A 20,291-nucleotide genomic window follows, 5' to 3' on the forward strand; every position below is an offset into this window, starting at 1 on the left:
GGAAGAGAGAAAAAATACAAATAATTTCCTCCCAGTGCATATGCAGGCACTGTGAAATCAGGAGTCTAGAGTTGTCTGTTTATGATTGTCCCTTACAACTTCCATAAGCTAATTAGCTATTTATCGCGAGTAAATATATACAGCTAGAAAAAACTATGGGAGGTGGCAAAAATTCAATATATTAAAGGGGATGAACAGGTAACAAAACACACTTTTTTCTACTTTCTTCAATGATATTCATTTGGCTTTTTGAGTTCTGGGATACATTTTTCACTCCAATTTTTTCATTATTCACTGTAGAGTCCAACACATAGGAACAAAAATGCACGCTCATCACGAATCCCGGCCTGAATTGTTCTTTGTGAGGTCCCTTCATCAATTTCATCATATCATCACTCATCCTCATTTTCGCGATAACCAAATGTGGCAGAAAAGCGAAGTAAAATAACCAAACCAACAACAACAATTAGAACGCGCGTTTTCTTGCCCAAAATAAGTACATCCGTATTTATGTCTGTTTACTTTCATTTTTTTTTATTGGAGGCCAAATTATTAGTATATTTAAATAAAACACTACTAAAACGAGAGCGAGAGAGAGCGTGAGCGAATAATTGTTATTTAATCCTTATATATTTGAAAAGGAAAGTAAAATTCATAAAATTAATCATTCAAACTCGTAATGCATTAAAGCCTGTCGTCCATGCAACTCAAATGACAAATTTGTCGTTTAGTTTTGCCTGATTATTCATGAAACATTGAGCGTTGATGGCAAAAGCCATGCTGCGAGGTCTGTAGGAGAAACCTTGAGGAGTTTGTTTTCTTTAGCAATACAGTATCTAATCGTAAGTCGTAACGAAAAGTTTTATTGACTGATAGGTGGTTTACTACTGCGGTTATGGCTTATATCTATTCTCCATGACATGCCATGGTCTATCAAACCCAGAACTCCTTGAAAAGACGAGTTAAAAAGACTACGTGAACAATCTTTTTTGCTACACACGCAACTTGCGACAATACTCGCTGACCCCAGGTTTGAACCATGCACAAGATATATTCACTAGCTAATCGTGAATCCGCTATTAACATAAGGGTTGAAGGGGCCGTTGAGAATTACGTTCTTCTTTTCTAATCGACAGATTTCGATGTTTTGCGCAATATGATATTGGTTCCACAGTGGCGTATACTGAGACCAAGGTCTGGGCTATCTCACTAAGTCACATGGTCCTAGGCTATGAATAGAAATAAGTTTACCAACTGTTAAGAAATCAGGTTGCCAACTCATAGGAATTCGGGTTGCCAACTCATACGAATTCGGGTTGCCAACTCATAGGAAATCGGGTTGCCAACTCATAGGAAATCGGCTTGCCAACTCATAGGAATTCAGGTTGCCAACTCACAAGAAATCAGGTTGCCAACTTCAGAATCACCATCATTTCACTGATATGAATAATATTATTTACAATTTCTGATCGATTTTTCTCCTGTATTTTATTCTCTAGACTTCAGGCTTCGCAGACAGACTAGCTAGCCTAGAAGATACGCTCCTGGGTTCCAGTGAGCGGATATTTGATTCCAAAGTATGGCCCGCGTAAGTAAAAATCTTGCCATCTCTGATGACTTTCGCCGCTTTTTTTCATAGTAAAAACCGGTTGTATGCAAAGTGGCCGCGGTGGCTCAGTCGGTAACGCGTCTGACTACCATGTTAAAGGTCCCGGGTTCGATCCCCGGCCGGTTCAAACCCGGGAACTTTTCTAACGTTGGAAGCGGCCCCGGCGCCCACCCAGCGTCGAATAACATGGGTACCTGGGGGGTAAAGGCGGTCAGAGGCGTGATGCTGATCACATCACCCCCACTCACGACCGGATCAAGAAAGTGTGGGGCGTTACCCCCACACCCCCTATACGCCTTCATGGCGTAGTGCTATGCACAGGGGAGCACTTTACTTTTTTTATGCAAACTCACATAGCTAAGGAACACCTGCAAAATATCACACCATCAAACCTAGCACTTGTAACTTGGAAAAACTAACTACGTAAAATTGTAAACACTAATAAATCCAACACTCCTAGCGATAATTCAGTTCTATTTTACTTTCTTAAGTTTGCAATCCGTATTTGATTCTACTTTTTTACAGTGACGGCGATTAGAGCGGGGCGAGGGGGGCAGTTGCCCCTCACTTTTCGCCAATGTGGCCTCCGCACTTTCTCGAGGGCGTACAGAGGTTCAAGTGTACCGGTAGAAGAACGAAGTAGCGTAAATGAAATGAAATAGGAAAAAAGGTAAGAACTGAAGCAATAGTTTTACTTTTATGCACAGACTCTTTGAAGTTTCTTTTCGTGTTAAGTCCACTTTTATGCACAGACTCTTTGAGTTTCTTTTCGTGTTAAGTCCACTTTTATGCACAGACTCTTTGAGTTTCTTTTCGTGTTAAGTCCACTTTTATGCACAGACTCGCGCACTTTCGAAGTGGCCTTTTTGGCCACCCCTTTTGCGCTCGAAGATGTGACCTTCGGCCACCCTTTTGGGTTTCTCAATGCTCTTAATATATTTGAAAATAGCGGCATGCATTATTGGAGGAAGGGAAACGATTAAGTACGTGCTCTTATTTAGAACGTTATGTTTATACGTGCTCTAATATACTACAAATATTCAAAATATTATTGTCTATTTTCTTAATAATAAACTGCAAGTAATATCAGTTTCAAAATAAATAGTTAGTTAGATGTTTTATATAAACGAATTCAATAGCGACACTAAATTAGAAAAGTAATATTTACTTTTGTCATATTCACATTAATTAAAATAATTTTAAAATTATTGTTTTCCATCACTCCCAGAAAATTCCTACATTCTCTCTGTAATATATTCTGACGCTGATGTTTTGAAATACGAAAATTCAAGTATAACTCCCTCACGGTAGTTTTCGGGGTGAAAACAACCTTTCTTTAAGTTCCCTAGCAACGTCCGTTTCCATGGTGAACAACAAACGTGGCAAACTCGAAACAAGTGTTGTACCTTTAAACATTTTATTAACACAGCCACGATGCCGATATTTTCGTATCGAGTACCAATATCTATATCTGGACTGAACACAGTGGCGGATTAAAGAAGTTCTCTCGGAGGCGGCGGGCATCCATTACGGCGCCCCACTCCCCCGAACTTTTGGCGCCCAGCACACTACCCTCACAAACTACGGTCCTACCATGTGTCATAAAATCACTGTCGTAACTAAATTGTTGGTGACCCAGCCGTGTGTAAGGTTTTTTTTTAAAGACATACAATGAATGATAAATGTATTTCGAATGTATTTCTTTTTTTACATGTAACATATTCTTTCTTCTTATAAGGCGCTACAGCTCTTTATGGGCTTTGGCCTGCTCAATTACATCCTTCCACTCTTCTCTACTCAACACACATTTCTTCCAGTTCTGTATCTTCAGTTTTCTTATGTCATTTCTGACATCGTCTATCCATCTGGTTTTGGGCCTTCCTTATGATCTTGTAGCAATAGGTCTCCAATTGTAAATTTGTTTCACAATTCTTTCTTCAGGCATTCTTTCAACATGACCCAACCAGCTCAATCTTTGTGTTTTGATAAATCTTCTTATATTCTTACTCTTTATTAATATTTCAAGCTCTTCGTTTGTTTTTATTCGCCATATATTATTAGATTGTCTCGTCGGGCCATATATTTTCCTTAATACCTTTCTTTCAAATATCATTAGTTTTCGGAATTATATCTTCTTTCAGCACCCAGGTTTCACAGCCATATGTAACCACAGGTCTTATTATGGATTTATACAGCTTTAATTTTATTTTTCTGGTAACTAGTTTGGATTGGAATACCCTCTTATTCGCATAAAATGCTCTGTTTTCAGCTGCAATCCTTTCTTTAATTTCTTCTTCAATTTCATTGTTTCCATTTATTATTGACCCGAGATATTTAAATGACTGTACCTGCTCTATGTGCATTGTATCTATATTCTCTTTTTGTTGTTGGATTTTTCTTCTTGACCACCTCATATATTTTGTCTTTTTTTAGTTCACTATTAATCCATATTTCATTGCCTGTTGCTTTAGTTTCACTAGTGAGTCCACCATTGATTGCTTAGTTCTTGTAGTAATTACTATGTTGTCTGCATATGCACAGACCTGTCTTAATCTTGTTGAAATGTTTCCTCTGATTTCCAACTTCTGAATTATTTCATCCATGACTATGCTAAATAAAAATGCTGATAATGTGTCTCCTTGTCTTACTCCTCTATTTATTGCAAATTTCTGACTAAAATCATTGTTTCCTTTTACTACTGATGTAGTGTTTTGTAATGTCATCTTCATTAATCTTATTAGTTTGTTTGGAACATTAATTTTCTTTAGACATGTAGGAATTATATTTCAATTTACATGTAACATATACCGTACATTGATTTTTTATTCCAATAGATGTAACTGTCGGGAACAGTGGAGCAGTTTAACTATGTCTTGCCCCAAACAGACGAGAGGAGCACTGCTGTGTTACGTTCCAATGGTTGCTAATTCTTAGCTCTTGGGTATCTCATAAAATGCCATAATGTTTGATACATTTCGTTCCAACTTTGTGAATTTATCAATAAATTTAAAAAAAACTCTTGTGAGAGGCACAGGAGAACAGTGATCGCCCCCTCAAGCCTTTAATTCACCCTTGCAGCAAGAAGATTGATAGTTGTAGTTCGCCTAATTTTTTTCCTTGTCACCCTAGTAGCACTGGGGTATATGTCAGCTGTTCTCTCCCCCTGGCTGTGGCCTTTCCACAGTGACTGTGCATGAAAATATGAGTGACGAGGCAGAGATAGCGGGAATATTTCTTAGATCCTCTGTGAAGGGGTGGTCACATCACGATTCCTTTGATCCACCCCAGTACCTTCATCTTAAGTTCATTTCGTGCTTATCTTTCGTCGCCCCTCCCCCTTCCTTCGTCATCCTTACCTTTATTCCCCCTCTCTTCGCCTCCTATCTGTCGTCACCCTCTAATCTTTTATCCGCTGCCATCTTTCATCACACCCATCCTTCTTAATTCTTATCTTTGTTCGTCCCCTGTCTTACTTGCCCCCTTATCATTCGTCGCCCCTACCTTTTGTCATTCTTATCTTTGTTCGCCCCCTTATTATTCGTGGCCCCTTGTCTCTCGTCGCCCCTATTTTAGCCACTCGTTACATTCGCCGTTAAGCTTCCTGCTCCCCATAATGGTAGTTCTTCGTAAAATACCACAATAGTTGCCATGTTGAAAAAAATAAAATGAGATCCTTAAGGGTCTGTCGCCCCTCCGTCCCCCTTTTTCCACTTCTGTATGTTTCTTAATTGACACTACGTGTTATATATTTCATTCCAACTGTGTAGGTATATTATTTATCAATATGTGAAAAAATAAAATAGGTCCTTGGTGGAAGTCGCCCCCGACGTCCCCCATTTAATCCGCCCTTGACTGAACATGGAGCTAAGAAGGGAGAGGAGCAAGCATCGCGCGATTTTTCTGAAGCCGGGTCATGTGACAGGACGAAGCGGAGGCAGACCAAGACATTCGTAGTCGCCATAAGAACGTATGTAATTTTGTGTACTTTTTAATGCGAATTACGGAGCAATGGTGGCTTGTTCAGCATATGGCTGTACCAACAGAAGCAACAGGAAAACTGAAGGAATAATATTCCATAAGCAAATAACGCTAGTCATCGTTTGTTTTGTAGTATTTAAGTGTAAAGTAAACCTCGAGTTTGCGTTTGTAGTTGGAACCTACTTCCATGCTCCATCCAGCCCGCGACCGCTTGCAGCAGCCGATGCGATGTTCTTCTGTCTGTTGAAGTCATTGGTTGAAGTAAATGCGGCCATCTTACGCAGACAAACTTAAGCTCCGCCCACTGGCTTCAAAACGAAAGCAAGGAGTGATACGAGACTGCAGGAACCTGGGACTGAATCTTCTTATGTAGATGTCTCTCTTGTTTGAAGCATGTTTTCCAAGTAGGAATTGATTAATCTGTGTGTTATTGTGAGAAACAATGTTGGATTTTTCTCCCCCTGGAAACGGACTTTGCTAAGGGCGTAAAAAAGGGTATTTTTGCCCTTAAAGAAGGTGTGAGTGATTTTTAAATTTTCTTGCTCTTTCCATTTTCATGGGGGGTCATAATTTTTTGCGTCCGGGGCTTCCTTCATGGACGACATTTGTGTTAGTGAGTGGTGGTCTTTATACAGTATGTAACATTGTTATTCGTACACATAGAATTTCCGAGGAAAAATGTCATATCTACTAGTAAATATAATCATTTTCATATGTACCTGGAAATTAATGTTAATGAACGTTTCACCAACAAATGTCAATACAAATTTATGTTCAAAGTGTATAAACAGAGCATATAATTTGTGTGAAAAGAGAAAAACACGTTGTTTCATGCAACATTGTTATTCGTACAGGCAAGAGTTTCAATCTTCCTCGCATACAGCGCCACCACTATTCGGGCGATTTCGTGTAGTTTGCAACTTCGTAACAAGTTTGAACATGCAGGCGCGTTCCCCGTCAAGCGGAATGCTGGCGTAGGTATTGTTGTAGGCCTATCGTCTATCTATCAGTGTGTTCGAAATGGGCAAGGTGCAGGAACTTAGTTCCGATCTGAAGGATGTTATTATAAATTTGGCCCTTAGAGGTTATTCGTTAAGAAAAATTGGACAAACAGTCAATAAATCACACTCCACAGTTCAATACATAGTAAACAAATTCAATACATAGTAAACAAATTTATAGAGGAAGGTTCAACACAGAATGTGCCGAGAAAACCAAAAGAGAGACGGTTGAATAAATGTGATGAACGCACATTTCTCTAAGCATTTGTACTTGGTGCAGAGTCTGAAGACCTTGCTAGGTTGAAACATTACGTGTAGTTTGTGTTTTATAATAAAGTAAATTTCTGCCTTGGTCAGCATATTAAATTTTTCATATCATGGAAACAAGGCTTAATGGTGTTATAACTCTCTAAAAATAAGTAGTTGTTTGGTGAGGCACTTATGCTGTAATTAATATTTGAAATTTCTCCCAGATATAACACTCCATTCTGGAAACGAGATGGAGATGAAACAATTCCATTATAAATTTGTCATTCGGTAGCAAAGTAAAATAAATAATTCATATTGTTGGAAATCAATCAACTAGTTTGATTCCACTATTAGTCTAAATTTTTGTCTGTTAAACTTAAAGTAAGAACCGAGGACCATTAAATACTATTGCTAAGAATCTCCCACAAGCGAATGAGGTTAGAATGCAAGTGTTTTATCTCATACGCGGATGGCGCTTGTGGTTGGTTGAGGAAATTGTTGTAAGGTTTCATTGGCTGTTTGAGTTCTCGTGGCTGCTTCCAAATTCTGTACATGGACCAAAAAGACTCAATATATGAATATTGGTTGTATGTAGGCATCAGACGAAAGCAGAGATTAAACAATTGCATTCTAAATAGACTACAGCCAAAATATCTCCATTTGTTTACAATTTGGAGATGGAACATTTGCATTCTCAATGGAAGATTTGTTGGATAGATAGATTTACCTAGTTTACCTAGAACAAGTGCACCCCTCTGAATTAGGATCCAGTAAAAATTACTGCCACATGCTTCTTTATGCTGGAAAAATACATATTTATGTAACTTAATACATCTGGCTTGGAATCAGCCGTCTGCCTTGTTACAAGACAACCATATACATAATAATATCTGGAAAGAACATTAGTTTCAATTACAATAACAAAACAGGTTTTTGTCGAAGTCATCGACGCACCAACTTTGGTTCCCGTATTCATTGACCCGGTTGAGGCTCCCGACCAGAGAGATCTTGTGCTTTTTCCCGCTCCGCCTCCCCATCGCTTCGAACACGGCGTCCCCTGGGATGGTTGAGAATTCAACTATGAACTCTTGCACGTTCACGTGTTGCTTCTTGAGCAGCTGCGTCCTGGCAGAGACGACGCTCTTCAGTGCGAGTTGAGCACAACCCTTCGATGATTTCACGATCCTGTTCACTTTGGAAACGGACATGGAGGCTATCTTTTGGATGTCCGGGATGTCCGCAGGGATTGGAGTTCTGGACACGCAGGCGCACCACTCCTCATCCACGGATGCGTCGTCGCACGTCCGGTTCTTGGGCACCTTTTCGAACAGGCTGTAGCACTTTTCGCAAGTGGTTGCACTAGTCCTCTGCGGACCTCGCTCCGCGTCCCAGTGAAGGATGCTTTTGAGAGTTTCGTGAACGTCGAAGGGGGATATTAAAGTCCTCGTGTTGCCAACAAGATTGTCGTAAATGTCAGGGTGACGCTCGCGAATGTTCGGCGGAACCCAGACGAACAGATACGGCACCCTGTTCTCCAGCCACCCGATAAACGTCTCCCTTATTTTCCCCCACCTCATGCCGTGGTCGCTAAGGAACAGCATGATGGTGTTGTTCAGCACCCCTGACTCGAACGCGTCCCTGAAGAAGTTCACGTAGAAGCGATCCGCTTTTCCAAGATCGTTCATGTCCTGGTGACTCAACGTTGACGACCAGCTCACAGCGAAGTATGTAGAGTCTCTGTAAGCGTTCACGAAGTCCCTGGTGTAGTTGAGGAGTATTTCCGTGGTCGGGGAAGGCCCGTAACACACGTACATGTTGTTTCTCGTCGTCTTTTCCACGTACTTGTCGGCCGACAAGAAGAACGGTCTTCCGTAGTGGTCGATCGGCTGCTCTCGGAATCCAGCCTTGTGGTAGTTGAAGGTTCCTATGTCTGGCTGGTCCTCCACGTACATCGTCCGGTAGCCTTTCGTGCTGAAGTTCTTCCAAATGAAGGGACAATCGTCGAACGTCACATTTCGTCTCGGCCAACACAACTTCTTCATGTCGTTAAGAGAATACCCAGTGAATATGGGCCCGAGGTTAGGCAACGTGTTGTCTCCAACTTTATTGTAGACTAAGAATTCCACAGCTCCTACCGTCAGAAGCGCTCTCTTGGTGAGCGGCATTTGGCGATAGAAATTGAGGCGGGAAGCACAATCAATCCCGACCAACAGTACACTAGGGGGAGACACCTCTGCTTCGGTCTTGTTGGATGTCACGTTGTAATCTGTGTCCAGTTTCTTTACAACTGTAGCATGTGCGTGCTTGTAGACAGTCTTGTTCTTGTATTCGCACTCGACTAGAACAAACTCTTCATTGGCTTCGACTTCATCCTTGAAGTCCTGACATGCCGTAGTTCTGAAAGGAAATTAGAATATGTTAGTACACATATGTGAAACTTGCGTGTATCACATACATTGTAATCGATAAATACTCTAAACATGTGCAATAAAAAAAATACCGGATGTTTCATAAATAATTGAGGGCTACAAATATTTATTGCAAGTAAACTATTGAACTTTACGTTAATTAAACCAGTCCAGAACGATCGAGGAACGCAGCAGTTTGTGCGTGTACATGTTTCGTTAAGCTGAGAGTTCATATCCCTGCGGCTAGATGACTCTCAAATCACTCACAGTATTTTGTGCAATGTTTTGGTCCTCAAGATCACGGGACCTTACAGCGTGTGACTTCTTTTTGTGGAGTTTTGATAATAATGTTTTCCATAAATATTTAGTAATTAATTGTATTTTATAATTAATAACATTATAAAATGAAGATTAAGATCTCCCTCCCCCACCAGTCGCACCGTCAGCTCCCACACAAGAGAATTTCAAAATCGGTTAAGCAGAACTAGGAACATGCACACGCGCCTAGGACTAAAGATACATAGCCCACCCCCAGTGGCGTCATTTCTCGTCAGCCAATACCATTCAATATCCATAATTGACGCATCTTTATGTATCCACCTTGAGGAACAACATTTCAAAGTGGAATAGTTTTAACATTTAAGCAACTTTTAAGTATTCTTACCTAACTTCTTCATCCCAAATGACATCCTTCTTATTGTTGCCGACCGGCGGCCTGAAGATCTTTCTCCAGCAGCAGTCTAGCAATTTGGGGTCCTCCACCTTGTACTGGCCAAAGAGGGTGGAATCGACGCGCAGGAAGGAGCCGTTTCTGTACGTCAGAGGGCGGGGCTTAGGGCACGAGAGCACTCCGGTGAACTTCACAAGGTGCTTGATGGAATCGTCCATTGGGTCGACCTGCATGAACTGACACGTCGGCTCATCTTCAGCTTTCGGCACTGTGAAATCTGAAAGTAAGCAAGTACAATCAATGTACAGAGTGATTCAGAAGTCGCGCAACTCAAATTTGAGTGCTTGAATCATGAAAAGTTTGAGAGATATTCTGCATTATCAAGTTTAGTCCATTCATATCTAGATTTTTATACACAAGAAATTCCATTAATTAACGAATAACCCAAGCCAGATCATTTTCCCAGGGTGGAAAGAGTAGAGAAATATTACAAGGTCGTTATTTAAATCAGGTGTGGCCAACCAGCAGTACACTCCACTTTCTGGGTGGAGAGTCTTTAATGTGCTACTCCACAGCGGCGTATACTCTGGGTCATCTAGGTAATCGGAGATGACCCGGCTATAATTTTTATAAATATATATATTTTTTATTTCTTCGGAACCAGTCTTTGATTCATACATTTCTTTGATTCCAGCGCTCGAATGTTTTGAACCGTTTGCCGCTGAATGTCCGGGAACCTTTCTCGAGCTCGTGGAATCTCGGCAGGATGAGATTCTTCCGGCTCCCTTTAAATCCCTTTGCGGGTGGGAGGGGAAAGAGGAAGAAAACACTGCTTCTCAGGCGCCCTGAAGCCTTTCCCGTTCCCTCGGCTGGCGCCCTCTTCTCCCATTCTTCCCCGATGGTCTTTGCATCGTAGGAGCTGTGTCGTTTACGACAGGGAAATTTCTCGGGAACGGGAAGTCTGGGTTCACAAATTTCGTACTGAAAAGGGAAGTAGAGAAAATACATCTGAAAGTGCAATAAAAACAGGGAAATCTGAATAACATTTGTAAACCAATTTCATGTTTATTCTCATTTTACATTTGCTTCTGTCTTCCTTATCTCTCCTATTTCAACGGAATTTGTCAGAGGGAAAACCTTAAATATAGAAGATGAAGATAATTAAATAAATTAAAAATTAAACTCAAAATTCCAGAAATTATACCGACCTCCATGGTGGAGTGCTTAACACAGCTCCTTACGAGGCCATTGGTTACTCACTCATCGCAACAGAAAGATAAAATTTTCCACATATATATTCATAAATCCTGTATGGGGACTTCAGGAGCGGGTGGTTGAATCAAAGGACGGATATTACCCACTCGTTAAAACCAGTATACGTCACTGCTACTCCACCTTAACGTAACTCACCCCCAGCCTCCACATTACCAGAAATGATATAATTCCATTATATATAACATTCGCTACGAGACTCTGCGGCAAGCGGCCCGGCGTCAGCGCTTGTCTTTCCCGGTGAACGGGGTCCGCGACAGTCGCACGCTACAGTCTTTTTTCGCTCTCCCTGCCTTCGCTTTCTTTCCCTTTCTGTTGACTTTGTAGACTGACGTCAGTATAATCCTCCCTAGGAAGTTGTGTTGTGTCGTGTCCGTGTGTTGAAGATTGTGGCTTAATATAGCACCACGAAAGTTTACATTACAACAAAGGATTTATCTTGTTACTTCGGAAAGAAGAATTGTGGAGAAGTGCGACGACGTTTTACAACCAAATTTCCTGGTGTTCCCCTTCAACATAGAACCACTATATTAAACCTCGTAAAAAAGTTTAGAGTAACAAGGTCGGTTCTGAACAAAAGTGGAAAGAAAAATGGGGAAATCTAAAAAATAAAGTATACAAAGACAATCCGCACACCATCCGTGAGTTAAAAGAGAGTATTGTATGAAGAATCGGGAGAATTACAGTAGACGAACTTGCACGTGTGAATGCCAATTTTCTTATGTGATGCCAGGAATGTGTTGCAGCAGAGGGACATCATTTTCAACACCTTCTGTAGTCAGTGTTAGTACACAATATGAAAACTGTAATTTTAATAGCCGACTCTAGCTACTGTTGCGGACCCCGTTCACTGGGAAAGACAAGCCCTGACGCCGGGCTGTTTGCCGCCGAGTCTCGTAGCGAATGTCAGGGAATGCTATGTGTATATATAATACCGGGTGGCCAGAATTAAAGTTACCCAACTCAGAGCCCTCTGTAGCCTGTTTGAGGTATCGTAGAAATCTGAAATTTGGTGCATCCACTATGCAGACCATGGGGAAGATGATGGTGATAAAAAAGTTCAATTTTCCGCCACCAGGTTGAAATGTGGCGCTGTACTTCCATGATGGGTTGTACAAATAATCACGTTAAGTGTTTGCTGAGTTATTAATTAGAAAGACATTTGTTAGTGGCTGGAAGTTGAGAGAAAATAATATCTCGTTTATTGCAAGATTGCAAGGTAAAGGCAAATCCATAACCAATTGGAGGAGTTTACGTCATTTTTACAACCCATCACGGAAGTACAGCGCCACATTTTAACCTGGTGGCGAAAAATTGAACTATTTTTATATCGCCATCCTCTTCCCCATGGTCTGCATAGTAGATTCACCAAATTTCAGAGTTCTTCGATACCTCAAACAGGCTACAGAGGGCTCTAAGTTGGCTAACTTTAATTCAGGCCACCCGGAATATCCCGAAATATTTTGGAAGAAGGTCTGTACTTCACGTTCAGTAAGAAGCTACAAACGAACAGTGTCCTTCAAAAAACGAACGAAGGAGGGTGGTGATATGGTTTGCGAAGAGACCATGTAACTCCGGAAGGGGAGAGAACGGGCTACGTCCCCCTTGGGTATACCTGCTGAATGCCAAATTATCGAAATGTATTTTAATACCGATATTTAAATATTTCGTTCGTCGTTTAATATGCCAGGTGTTTCATAAATACGTGAGGCGATACAAAAAAATATTGGAAGTACACTATTGAACTTTTGTTAATGAGACCAGTTCAGAACGATCGAGGGACGCAAGCAGTTTGTGCGTGTGTGTTTTGTTAAGCTGAGAGTTCACATCCCTGCCGCTAGGTGACACTCAAATCACTCACAGTGGTTTTGTGCAATGTTTTGGTCCTCAAGGGGCCGGTTGTATAAACATTACTAACTGGAGATCAGATTTGATCTATGATCCGGTAGTGAACTAAGTTCAAGCTTCTATCATGTTGTATAAAGCTAACTGTCGATTTGTAGATCTTAGATCAAATCCTGATCTTGGGTCAAAGAAATACGTTTGGCAACGTGGCAAATCCAGACATGTCGCTAATGTGCCTGTGATGTTGCCAATTGTCCAACACTGAACAGCAAACTTTTTAAAGTCTGTTTCGGAAAATGCATGTATTTAATATTTGAATAAAGAATAAATCTGAGGTGCTGGATGTAGTATATATTCGAATATGTTGCAAATTTTGTAACATCACGTAAATTAGATACTAAACGGCCATTTATTGCTTGTGCACGTTCCATATGGATGATTTGTCCTTGACAACGAAAGCAACTATCTGTTCTCGGTTGCAAAGGGGAGAAAATATGCTTGCATAAATAGATTTTTTTTTAAAAAAATATGTATTTTTTTTAATGCTAAAAAGAGATATAACAGCTTTCTTGTACTCGGATTTGGAGCTTTTGTTCATGTAAGGAGATGTTTACTATATTTATTTTGTGATTACACGACAACATGTTACAGGTGGACCATTAGTTCCTGTAAGTAATATACGGAATTTTCCTTGCACTTGAATAGCCTACGTTGTGAAATGTAAAATGTGTTTGAGTTTTCCCGAATGGAAATAAATATTGAAACAACAGTGATGCTTGTCCTCTCAGATGTAAATTATGCACAAAACAAATAATATTCGAAATAAAATATGCGTTATTTATATATCGGGAGGAGAGAAAGCTTTACCAACTAAAATGCAACGTGCTCGGTTCATAAAGCAGTAGATATATACACTACAACCAAAGTTACATGATCTGTTCCATTCTGCGGACAACATTGAATTGCAATAATACTTGGCTGGATGCAGTAAAGCGAAATGGTAATATTTTTATACTCCCTGTTCATCCCAACGCAAGTTTTACAATGATATCATAGCAACAAGAAAATGTAAGCGGGTCTATTTTCGGTTTGTATCAACACTCAATTGTTCTCAAGTTACTTTTCTCTGATCGTGCAAATAAACAATGTTACAATATGCTCTTGCAGCCATTTAAGGCAGATTTCAAGAAAAAACATACAGGTATTTCAAACAGTAAATAACAATGACACACGATATATGGAAAGAAAGAAAAATGGAAGAAAGATTTATCATTGTTCACCTCGTTGTGCATGCTTCTTCTTTATTATTATGGAAACAGGATTTTATGAATTGATTCTCCCGTCTTGCCGCATACGTTCACTTGCAACACATTTGACAAGCAAATATTCGTTAGTACAGCCATGTTACAACACCTGATCTACGGTCAATGTCAACTTTGATCGCAGATCGCAGGGACTGAATCTCAGTTCAACTTTTATACAACACAAAATCGGAGTTCAGCGTGACTGCAGATCAATTTTACTGGCTAATCGAGGATCAACTGTTTTATACAATCGGGCCAAGATCACGGAACCTTACACCGTGGGACTTCTTTTCGTGGGGTTTCATCAAAGACAGGGTAGTCGTCTCCGCATGGATATCGCAGCCCTAAGGGAGCGTATCGTCGCAGCGATCGACACTATCGACAGGCCCATGTTGATGCGAGTGTGGCAAGACGTAGAATGTCATATCGATGTGTGCCGTGTCACCCGTGGTGCACAACATTGAACATTTGTAGGTGTACAAGAACTGTTTGAGTTACTTGTTTGTTCTGGAGTGGTTTCACTAACGTAAGTTCAATACTTTACTTGCAATAAATATTTGTAACCCCTCAAGTATTTATGAAACACCCGGTATTATCAAATTTATAGATGCGGCAACTTCTCGCGTGCTATAGTAGTGATGAAAACGATTGTGATTTTTTTGGTAAAGTTTTCTAAATAAATATTTTTTTTTTGAAATTTTAAACTAACATTTCCTGTAAGCCACAGAAAATTTTGGGTAACCACGAAGCTTCGGATAACAATGCCCCTCCAGGCCCCCCTTAACGACGTCCTTGGGTTGACAGGATAAGCGTCATTTCAGTCACATTTACAACTGGCGACATATTTCTGGCCGAGTCATACAATGTGTATAAAGCCCTCCACTTCCTTGTTCTACTCGTGGGCGATTCGTCCTTGCTGTCCGAACTTCCTTCCTTGTCCATTGAGAGATAGATCATGCAACATCTGATACCATTCAAGGACACAAACTGGTGAGTTCGACCAGGAATAAACAAGGAAAAACGATCACTTTGATATCATCCATGGATGCACCAATAAATATTTTTTCCTCTATCGTACAGTCGACGGCAAAGGTTAACTGTAGGCAAATTGTTCACCGCTGTTTTTTGTTCTTTTTTCATTGTTTTTAAGGAATTCTGTTGATGTGAACCAGACGTTGTCCTCTGCTTATTGGCGTTTTAATGGAAAACTGTCTGAATTAAAATGGTGATGGGAATTCGACTTTTGATTTATTTTATTGTATTTATTTATTTATTTGAACACAAAAAGCGAATGCTCAATTTCAGTGTTGTACATTTTCTGCTTTGAGTTTGTAATGTCACATGATGTAATGACAAGAAATATTCTCGAAGTTGCAGAAATGTAACTATGAAACATGTCAACCTTAAAGTAAATGCACACATCAGAAAGTACAGTTACGAAAACAACAAGTCATAATAATACAAGTTAGATTGAAAAGAGTAACATAAAATATCAGACTTTCTTGTATAAAAATAGCCTATATGAATACAATATTTCAAATATTACAATGTACAGTGGGATCCATGAGTATTACCACAGACAAATGTATTAGGCAGACATTGATCTCAGGCAGCAAACTGGTAGGTTTTTAAAGGAGCGCTTGCAAGAAGTTCGTATATCCTCCGCTTGGAGGCGCCCGCTTTCACTTCTGGTCAAACTCGCAAACAGCAGATGGCACTGGTAAATTTCAAGCAACTGGGGAACGGGACTTCACGGGAGACACTCCGGGGGATGTGTGTTTGCAAGGAATGGTACAGCTAAGCGCTTATCACATTATCTGTGGATTGATCTTGGAATTGCCATGGCCCGTGGGACAGCTTCTTCGCAAACACACGTCTCGCGCACCTGCCTCCCGTGAGATCACGTTCCCCAGTTGCTTGAAATTTGCGAGTTTGACCAGAAGTGAAAGCGGGCGCCTCCAAGCAGAGGATATACGAACTTCCTGCAGGCGCTCTTTTAAAAACGCACCAGTTTGCTACCTGAGATCAATGTCTGCCTAATACATTTGTCTGTGGTATTACCGTGCAAATTGTGCATCACCATGTTCGTGCACTATATTCAAGAATTAAAAGAAAACTCAAAACAAGCTGCTGACAACTTCCGCACCAGCATACATAAAAATACATCGCTTAAAAAACACACAGGATGTAAGAGAAAAATAATGAAAATAGTCATGGACAATTTGGACGGTAATACTCATGGATCCCAGTGTACAACGTATTATCTTTACACTCAATGATTCAGATTTGAACCACCACGTACAAAACCAAATATAGAGAGGTACTACTTATATAATGCTTTATAATTTACATAAAATATTAATATAAACACAGTACAATTTAAGGACAGAAGATATACTGGTAATTTAGCCGTTGGGTGTACGAGTATTATATTAAATGACAAATTGAGTGTTTATATAAGCAAGTGAAATGCATATTTGTATTTTTATAATATTACATCGATTTTCATTCGCTTTTCATTAAAGATCTCACCCTGTCTGCAAGGTTTTTCTCACATTATGCCCTCTTATGCAAATCTAAACTGTCAGTTGGAATGAAGATCATATGAAATGTATGTATATGAGTAGAGTAATCAGATACCTTCACCGACAGTACTTGGTACGATGGCTATTATTTTTATTAATTTAAGCACAATAGAAAACCTATTTTGACGATCTTTTTGTCGATTTTATACTATTTCAACTCTGTGATTTTTCACCTCGTACTTGGTACAAGTGGTACGAGGTCTATTATTTTTATTAATTTAACCACAATGGAAAACCTATTTTGATGATGTTTTTGTTGATTTTATACTATTGTAAATCTGTGTTTTTTCATCTCGTACTTCGTACGAATGTCATAATTTCTTACGAGTTAAAGTACGTAACGCCTACACCCACGCACGCCTACACCCATGCACGCCTACACCCATGCACGCCTACACTCACCTACACCCACGCACACCTACACCCTCCCATGCACACCTACACCCACTTACACCCACTTACGCACACCTACACCCACCCACCAACACCCACGCACAAGTTATTACGCTACATTGCGATGGCTCGTAAGGGTAAACTATTGCATCATGTTGCGCAACAAGTTATTACGCAATATTATGATGACCCCGTATCTGATGTGTTGTCTTCTGATTGGTTGGATTATCACGTAATTTGTGTTTTCTGATTGGCTTACTGTTTCTGATGTTTTCAACGCGGTCCGAGCTTAGATTATTTAAATGCGAAAGCATTACGGATCAGTCAGTATCGTGAGAGTGTTTGAAGAGTGCGAAAGTGTTGTTGCAGTGCTGCTCATATTTTTTTTTCATGTGCTAAGCACAGGGTGATATTTTTTATACATAGTACAAATATATATTTTATATGTAATAAAAAAATAGCTAATATAAAATAAAACGTCATGAATCTTTTTGGGTTTAAAAAGCAACAACATAATCAGCCTGTAGAGAGAATTCAAGTGAACATGGATGTATTTAGAGAAATTTATCATCAATTGAAAGGGTTACTTCTTGTTCACTTGAATAGTATTTGGTCTCATGTTGACGAGGATACTGGAAAGCACTTATTTGTATTTAATAATAACTTATCATCATATAAGTTACCTGTTAGTGGGAAAATTCAAATAAACGTTTCACCACTCAATGCGGCAGTTTTGCACATAGGTCGAAATCTGTACAGGATTAAACATAGTACATTACTTCCTGATACGTCTTATGATGTGGAAGCTTGTGAATTTTTGTATGCTGAGATAATTGGAGAGTATGATAAATTGATTCCACTGTTTATCGAAATAAGAATAATCTATCCTCTTATTAATATATAAAATACCTAAAACAAAAAAGAACATGGATATATTTGGTAATAGAAGGCGACAGGAGATTCCAGATAATTCTAGCGAGATTGCTAGTTTAAATGGACATCTAAAGAAAATGAATTCAGATTTACTCATATTTCAGAATTCGCTAAAACTAAATATTCAAGCAGAGATTACAAATCTTCAAACTCAACTGATTGATCCTATAGTAAAAATTGATGGAGAACTCAAATCTTTGCTTGCGAAATATACTAATTTAGCTTCAATAGATAATCTTCAGAACTTTAAAGAGAATATTGCCAACTTGAAAAAAGAACTTGATAAATTTAGACAAATCCAGAGAACGAATACCGAACTGAAACAGCAATTAAATGACCAGGCAAATACCATAGTATTCGTACCGAACTGCAAACCATCATCCAGAATATCAAAACTCAAGAAGAATATGAGCAGGTAAATGCTAGTATTGCTAAATTGCAAGAACAGTTTCAATCTTTCGAAGTTCCTACATTGCAAAGTATCAAATCTGAATTACAGACAGATGAACTGCATACAGCTATAACGGAAGTTCAATCGAAACTACAGACATGGAAGATTTTATCAATAATTTACCTTCATCTTCTGAATTAAATGCTATTGCTCGGAGCGTTGCCGGCATCAAATTTCAGTTGGAGACTTACGAAGATTTTGGGAAGATACAAGGTACCATAGCTCACATAGAAGATACTATGGCAACTATGAGAAATGAGCTAACAAGTGTACAGGAAACTCTGGAATCGAAACTGCCTGGCATTACTGATATCCTAGCTGTAGTTCAACAGCAAGTTACTAAGATTGAAAGCTTGAATACTGAATCAGAATTATCGCATTTCCATCATCTTATTGACGACATTCAGAGTAAATTAGAGACACTGCAACAGTCTACACCTACGCAGGATGACATAACGCAACTGCAAGAAATTTTGAAAAATGCAGCTGATGCAACAGAACTCGATGCTATAAAATTAACTCTCACCACACTTCAGAATACTGTAGCTGCTTTTCCTACTTCTCAAGAAATCAGAGCTATGAGGAGAGCAGTACATTCAAGCAGAAATTGCGCAAATCAGAGAAACTGTTGCCAGTCTCCCCAACAATCAAATAATTAACGAACTACATGCATTATTTACAGAAATCAGAAATCAAGTACACGATCTTGCTACTCAGAGTTCTAAATTGAAACTTGTAGAAAATTTACAACAGATTATTTCTAATATTACGTCACAAATTACCACTCTTGAAGCAAGTCAAGAATCTGCTTTATCAGGTTTTGCTACTCAACTTCACGATCTCAAAGAGGAATATAAACAACTGTATGTTGATGTAAAAATCAAACCTAGCTACGATGAGTTGGTTCGTACTATAAACGAACACTTGGAATCGGAATTAATCAGACTAGATGACGTAGATACTCGTCAATTTTATTCTATGGAAATTGCTAGGTTACAAAGTGTTCCAAATGCTCGAGGGCACTGGACGTACGCCAATGCTGGCAATGATTACAAATTATATCCGTACACTCAGGTACATGAATTTTTGTTGATGGTAGTTTACGATTTCTGAAGTTTAGTTTTCTAAAACATGGAAAACATATTGAAGTTCCTCAGTTTACTATAGTGCGAAAAAATGGTATACACAAGGCAGTTCAAATACCTATTGCATACTGGGATGAGTCTACAAATAAATATAAAGTACATGACGACGAACAATTATCAGTTTTTGATATTGAAATTGGTGACAAGCTAGTATTTGACATAAAGCGGTTATACCCTGAGGACAATCCATTTTATGCGACATTCTCACTTCGAACTCGATGTCAAGACAAGATATAGTTCATGAATTACACAAACCAGCCCGTCGCAATTACAAGCGATGAAGCGTAGTAACAAAAGGTATAAATGAATTCTTCCAGGCTGATCTGATTGAGATGGCCCCTCCAAGTTGGACTTTAAAAAATTTAGATAAGATAAATCATGGTTACAAATATATGCTTACAGTTATTGATACCTTTAGCAAATATGCATGGGCTGTCCCCTTAAATTC

General features: G+C 39.4%; 2 protein-coding genes across 2 annotated transcripts in view; one reads left to right on the plus strand and one right to left on the minus strand.

Annotated features, from left to right (window-relative positions):
• LOC146002630 (uncharacterized) overlaps positions 1 to 20,291 on the plus strand; it is a 63,574-nt gene that overhangs the window by 3,265 nt on the left and 40,018 nt on the right. The window lies entirely within an intron of this gene.
• The window catches only part of LOC146002684 (uncharacterized), a 43,270-nt gene continuing 30,189 nt past the window's right edge, over positions 7,211 to 20,291 (minus strand). Inside the window, exons 2-3 of the mRNA XM_083140644.1 lie at positions 9,910 to 10,192; positions 7,211 to 9,234 (exon numbers count right to left, since the gene is read on the minus strand). Coding sequence (XP_082996770.1) covers positions 7,746 to 9,234; positions 9,910 to 10,192 — 1,772 coding nt within the window. The 3' untranslated portion in view covers positions 7,211 to 7,745. The remainder of the gene's footprint in view (positions 9,235 to 9,909; positions 10,193 to 20,291) is intronic.

This window comes from Lepisma saccharinum, chromosome 18, assembly GCF_977018435.1.
Source record: "Lepisma saccharinum chromosome 18, izLepSacc3.1, whole genome shotgun sequence".
Taxonomy (NCBI): Eukaryota; Metazoa; Arthropoda; class Insecta; order Zygentoma; family Lepismatidae; genus Lepisma; species Lepisma saccharinum.